This window comes from Polypterus senegalus, chromosome 12 (genome assembly GCF_016835505.1).
Source record: "Polypterus senegalus isolate Bchr_013 chromosome 12, ASM1683550v1, whole genome shotgun sequence".
Taxonomy (NCBI): Eukaryota; Metazoa; Chordata; class Cladistia; order Polypteriformes; family Polypteridae; genus Polypterus; species Polypterus senegalus.
This window is the reverse complement of record NC_053165.1, coordinates 5,332,151-5,338,466: the sequence shown is the minus strand read 5'-3', so window position 1 is coordinate 5,338,466 and position 6,316 is coordinate 5,332,151. Positions and strand designations below refer to the sequence as shown.

The 6,316-nt window shown below is 43.7% G+C and overlaps 1 protein-coding gene across 1 annotated transcript in view; it reads left to right on the top strand.

The window, feature by feature from the left end:
- The first annotated feature begins 1,409 nt into the window (after window positions 1-1,409).
- synpr (synaptoporin) overlaps window positions 1,410-6,316 on the top strand; it is a 196,164-nt gene continuing 191,257 nt past the window's right edge. The window contains exons 1-2 of the mRNA XM_039772904.1: window positions 1,410-1,671; window positions 1,764-1,829. Coding sequence (XP_039628838.1) covers window positions 1,654-1,671; window positions 1,764-1,829 — 84 coding nt within the window. The 5' untranslated portion in view covers window positions 1,410-1,653. The remainder of the gene's footprint in view (window positions 1,672-1,763; window positions 1,830-6,316) is intronic.

Sequence of the window (6,316 nt, the reverse complement as noted above, 5' to 3'; positions counted from 1 at the left end):
CCTGACCCGGAAGGAATAAGGACTTGTGGACTGTTGGGAGGGAACACCTCCGGGTCGGGGAATATAAAGGGACTGTGGGAGCTCCCGGACGATGAGCTGAGTTGGGAGGCGGGGTGGCTAAGCGTCTGAGAGTGGAGGATTGTTTATTATTGTGGTTTATTGTTATTGTGAGTTGTGGAGAGGAGCGTGCTTTGTGCACTTATTATTATAATAAATATCATCTTTGGACTTTTACCTGGTGTCTGACGTATAGTCTGAGGGTACAAGGGTGCGAGAAGCATCTTATTCTGTTACAATATATATATATATATATATATATATATAGATATATATATAGTATAAAAAGCACTATATAGACGGGAAAGGCACTACATGGTAGATCTGTCTATAGAAATATAATAGATACATTTAAAAGGGCGCAGATCATAAAGGGAAAAAATCCAACCGCATGGGTTAGCTACCAAAAAGTCGCTTAGCACGCTACTAAGCTTGGCCTGTGGCGCAAATTAACCCAGCACCAGCACTGACAGCAGAATATAACAGAGAGATCGATAGATGTGAAAGGCACTATATAATAGATGGATAAATAGATGATGTGAAAAGCGCTATATAATAAAAAGTAATTAAAATCATTCTGACTATGAAGACCTTGCGCCCCCATTTGGTTCTCGCCTTACACACTAAAATGACCCTGAATTGGATACCCGGCCCATACGGAAAAATGGATAAAGAGCACCCAATTATTTCATAAAGCGTCTCGAAGAAAGCAAAAGTCGCACTCAAATCCGTCACGTCGCTCGTGAACTCAAACGCCGACATGAACTACCGGTAGCCCCACCGTAATGCGTGCAGCGCAGTGCTATGAGGACATGACTCGTTGCCCTGTAAAGTTGGCGGTGCCATTTGTTTTAGAAGTCTGATATAAGAATCAGAGCTGGGAATGCACTTTGACCTGCGCGTAAGGTGCCAGAATTGGGCGCAGGCGGCAAAAAAGGCGCAAAAGGCAACTGCTCAAGACCGTCGACTGGCATTAAGATTTCGCAACGAACATCGATCGCGTTTCCAAAAGCGCGACAGATACAATCGGCATTATATCGAGCCCGTTATTTGTTACTTTTCCAGTGTGCCTTAAGTGTCACAAAAATCGAACCCCTGTGTTTATAAACCCTGATAAGAAACGTGAGAGGGCGCACATGCCAAGCGCCCTTATCTTTCGAATCTCTGCCGGGCACAGCCGTTTAGATGGCAGGTCCTGCCCCGCTCGATGAGCCTTTCCATGCGCGCTCGCCCGACGTGTGACCGAAACGTTATCAGTTTACACCCAGCAGCAATAAAAAGCGTTTCGAGCTCAGTGTCATCCAATGACAAAAAGCGCAGAGGCTCGTGGATCTTCGGAAAACCAATCGGCTCCTGTCTCCGTGGCGCTTTCTTGGTTTTGTCGGCAGCCTGCCGCGGTTCGACTCACTCCGTGCGGAGTCGTGATCGAGGAGCGGATTCGCGCAGGAGTCACGGGAGCGTGAGCATCAAAGGGGGTCCGCCTGGGCATCGGGATTGCTGGAGCGTGCGAGTGTGTGCAAGAGAGCGCAGAAACAGCTGGGCAGAGCCGAGTCAAGCCAAGAGCGTCGCCGGGCACATCGGGGAGGCTCTTCTCAAATGGATACCGCTAACCAGGTTGGACAAGCTTCATTCAGGTGTTTTCCGCCGTCATCATCGCCTTGCACCGAATTCCCACACCAATCACTGTGTTCTCGTGATCTTTACAGCTCGTGTCAGTTGGAAGGTTTGGAGTGGCGAAGGAGCCCCTGGGGTTTCTGCGGATCTTAGAGTGGGTAAGTTGCATTTTGCTTTTATTCTCTATTATCTTTTCAAAGTGGAAGGGGAGTAGCGCTGTTGTCCTCAGTGAAAAGTCCGAGTGTTCCTGAAAAACTGCGATACTTTTCCGTTAACCCAAGGCTCAAGTTTGCAGAAATTCCCTACTAGAAAATGCACGCAGAGTGTGGGCAGTCTGATAACTGGAAATCGGATTTAATTTCTAAAGGAATCGGACTGACCCAAGCGCAGAATTCTCTCAAGGCTTTGGGATACTTTTATTTATTGGTGGCGCTCACGTGCACGCGCTTCGTGTCCAGCGAATTCTGTGGTTACGAGCTTTTGTGCCGCTCAGCTCTTTTGACTGCCTAATCGATTGTGAATTTTGGAAGTTACATCACTACGCACGTTTAAAACGCACGCGTTTACATTTTCTAGCGCAAATTAGTCTCACTCCGATAACTGAACGCTTTAAAGACGCTGCTTAATGTCTTGGAAGTTTTGATTTTATTCAGCAGGCATCGATTTCCATTCTTAAAGTGAACAGAAGGCTCTGAACTCCACTTTCAGGCTTCCTGCGTCTGCACGTAAGCATTCGTCTGCTTCAAATATGTCAAAAGAACCATTTGATAAGGACGATGACTTGAAAACCGACACTTCATCTGCGTGAATCAGTCCCGCAAATTAGCAGCTGCAATAGGAACAGAACGTTAGTGCAATTGAAATAAACGCAAGAATGACGGGCTGTGGCGATGTGTTCCTGACAGCATGTCCTCTGATGATCCTTTCTGTACTGATTTTGAAATATGATTTTATATTAACATATGTATGTATTCTTTAGCTTTAGGAGTATTTGCCAGATGCTCATTGAGTGCTCGTTATTTTTATTGTGTGCTTGTAAGAGATGCAGCGCCGCCAGATGTGCGGTAATTATCATATTCTTCTAAAGTGACAGCCTGTACAAAAATGTACAATCAAATATTCTGAACTATGGTGCCTGGAGATGCTCTTTCTAACACGTGCCCACCCCGTGTCTCTCTCACCTGCTGCTTTACACCCGCATCCTCAGTGCTAATCTTGGTGGGGCCAGCAGGGGGCTCTGTATGTGGACCCCAGTGTTTATAAGGATTATAAGAGGTCCCTGGGCACTTTTGAAAAGAGTAGGGTGTACCCCGATATTCTGGTATATAGCGATATTATACAGGGCTGGGCAAAAGTAGGTTTACAATTGTGAGTACACAAACCTCGCAGGTTTATTCTTGTATACTTATGTATTAATAATTGTATTATTTGTCTTCTTCTCATTATTATTCATGTGCTTGGAATCATAACCTGCATGTCTTTTTCCATACAAACAAATACAAATCCATTTTGTTCTACCCCTGTATGCAGTATATGCCTTAAGGGCGCTGGTGCTCAGTTGGTTGTTCATGGGCTGTAATTGTTGTACAATTACTTTTAGCTCAGGTTGTATGTTTGCACTGACGTTTCATTGGTATGTGAGCCTCACCAAATCCACAATTCATGGACCTCCAGTCGGCATGTCAGACATTTTTTTTATTATATACAGTGTAACGCTTTTATTTCGAAGTTCTGCTGTAATAACTATGCCTGTAACTATTAATAAGGTCATAATTAATGTGACTAATGAGACGTAGCCTGGCCACTAGAGGGCGCACAAACAAAGAACGCCTCCACCATTTTCTGTAAACCTTGACCTTCTGGTGCAGCCCACGTCACTTTCAAAAAATCCCTAAATTTCAGTTGCTTTGAAGGGTGTAAGCTGTCTGATGATTGAATGCATTGGTGGCAGAACCAGACTGTGCTGGGTGAGGATTCTGGACGCAATTCCACCCGTCAAAGTCCAGTGAGGAGCAGACGGCTGGCCGTCCACAAATTATGCAAATAGCTAAATATGGGCGTGGCCAAGTAGCTCTCCAGGGTTCTGACTGGCCATGTGAGGAGGTGTGCAGCTTTTGGGGGTCGATCCTTTGAATGGGTGGAATCTGATGGGGGCAGATATAAAGAGATAAATAAGAAAAGTAATATATAAGAGAGACCGATATGAAGGGCACTGTATAAAGATATATAGACAGTTATAACAGGCAGAATATGATCGATATGATGGAGAGCAATGAAGGGCGCTTGATAGTAAAGAGATATAACAGGCACTAAATGATAGATAGATCTGAAAGATAAATAAGAAAGGCAATGTCTGTAGGGACCTGTATAAAGTAATAGATCACTATAAAGGCCATATATATATATAACAGAGAGACAGGCAGATAGATAGCTACGACAATTATGATATACAGTAAAAGATAAATAAGTTACAAGTCATAGGACTTATAGATATGAAAGACACTTTATAGAGATATATACATAGTTCTAAAAAGAACTACACAATAGATACTGTAGATATGAAAGGGACTTCATAAAGAGACAGATAGACAAACATGACATTTTTTAACATGGATAGAAATTTCATGCACTAAAAGAAAAATAGACAGATGGAAAAAACACTTCCTGATAGATAAACATGAAGGACACAGCATAAATATGAATACATGAACATGAAGGGCACTATAAGATGGGCATTGTATGAAGAGACAGATTAAGGGCAGTATAAAATAGAGCGAGTCAGAGTCAGAGACAGGTAAATAGATATGGAGGACACTAACAGAGAGATGTACAGGTAAACAGGCCATGTAATTGACAGGTATGAAAAGCACTTTATGAGAAATATGTGCAAATGAAGGGCACTATATGATTGATAGACAGACATGACATTTATAAAATAGATGAGAATGAAATGCGCTCACTAATAGAGAGGTTGATGATGTATCTGTAAGACAATATATGGTAGACAGATATGAAGGGCACTTTATGAAGAGATAAAGATGAAGGCGTATATATAATAGATAGATAGATAGATAGATCGATATGAAAGTCAGTTTACATACCGACAGATATTAAAAGCACAGTAAGAAAGGCTGGCGGATATGAAAGGCACTATATGACAGATAGAGATGTAAGGCACTGGCTACTGTACAGTATATGTTATAGGCAGAGATATTTATGAAAGTAGCTCTAATTGTATATACAGATGTGGAAGGCGCTATATGAGGTGTGCTGTGAGGGTGCTGTACGTCGTCAGTCGTGTTCTAACCCTCTCCTGTGTTGTACCAAGTTCCTCTTTAAACGGGCTGCCCCTACAGGGTCTCGGAGTGAAGCCCTCCTGACGCTCTGCGGCTGTTTTCTCTGATGTCCTCTGTGTCCGTGTTGGTCGATTGGCGAGAAGCCCCCATCTGTATTTTAATAAGATTCTTATTATTCTTTGAGGTACCATAATCCCAATGTCAGGCTCATAATGTCATGTGCAGAGTTAATTAACAGAGCGCAGCATCCATCTTGGCACGGTGGGCACCTCGGCATTAGAAAGACACCCGGCCCCTCGAAAGTCAGTGTATTAGAGGCAAGTTCTCTGTTGGCAGAGATGGCTTCTTATCTTGAAGCAGCTGCGGTGGCCGCATTTCATGGATTTCGGTGATCGTTATTCATTGTGATATTTGCGGGTCAGCTGACAAACTGCCAGTAGGTTAAGGCACCATCTGTATGTTCAGGGCAGCCTTAATGAAAAGTTCACAGTGTGTCATCTGAAATTATTCAAATGCAGTTAGTCAAATATTCCTTTTGCTTTGCTTCTTTGCTGGAATCGGCATACGATGAATCAGATCTGCGTCTGCGTTTTATTGCTAAATGGACTCTGGCTGCTGGTTTATTCTCCTCACAGCTTTTCTACGCGTCTTTCCTTAAATCTTTCCTTCTCTAATGATTGTTTCCACTTTACCTTCAGTGCTCGAGCGATAAGCTGCCTGCCACACCACTTTGACAAGGGTGCTGGGGGTGCTGTTGGTGCACAGGGCGTCTCAAACTCGAGTACTGCCATTGCATTGCCTTGTTTTTGGCAAATTCTCACCACATCAGTTCATTTGAAGACATTTTTTTTATGTAGCACCACTCTTAAGCGGCTGACTCAGAGAGCTGCACATATCGTTAGACACAAACCAGAAGAGACAATCGCTAAGTAGGGATCTGATAAAACACAAAACGTCTGTCTGCTAAGGCGTATCACACCGGGCAGTGCAGCTTGGCAGTTAAGGACTCTCAACACCCAGATCACTACCCCCTGTACCCGCCAGTGCGCCACTTAACCACCCCGGCCTCCATTTCTAGCACATTCATGGAGGTGATTGAGCAATAGCAGTGCCTTGGAGGGCGCTATATACAACCCACATGGTCATATTCACCTCACTGTGACCCCTCAACTGAGCCACTAGAAATGACCTTTGCTCAAATCACAAAATAATATTCACCTGAGGTCCACTTATAAAGTATCTTTGGGTATCGGGATGGCATTTATCTTAATAAAACCAGATGGACCCGGTTTAATGAGTGGCCTTTAGGGAGTCCCTGTGTCCAGACTGTGCAAGGTACAAATATGAGA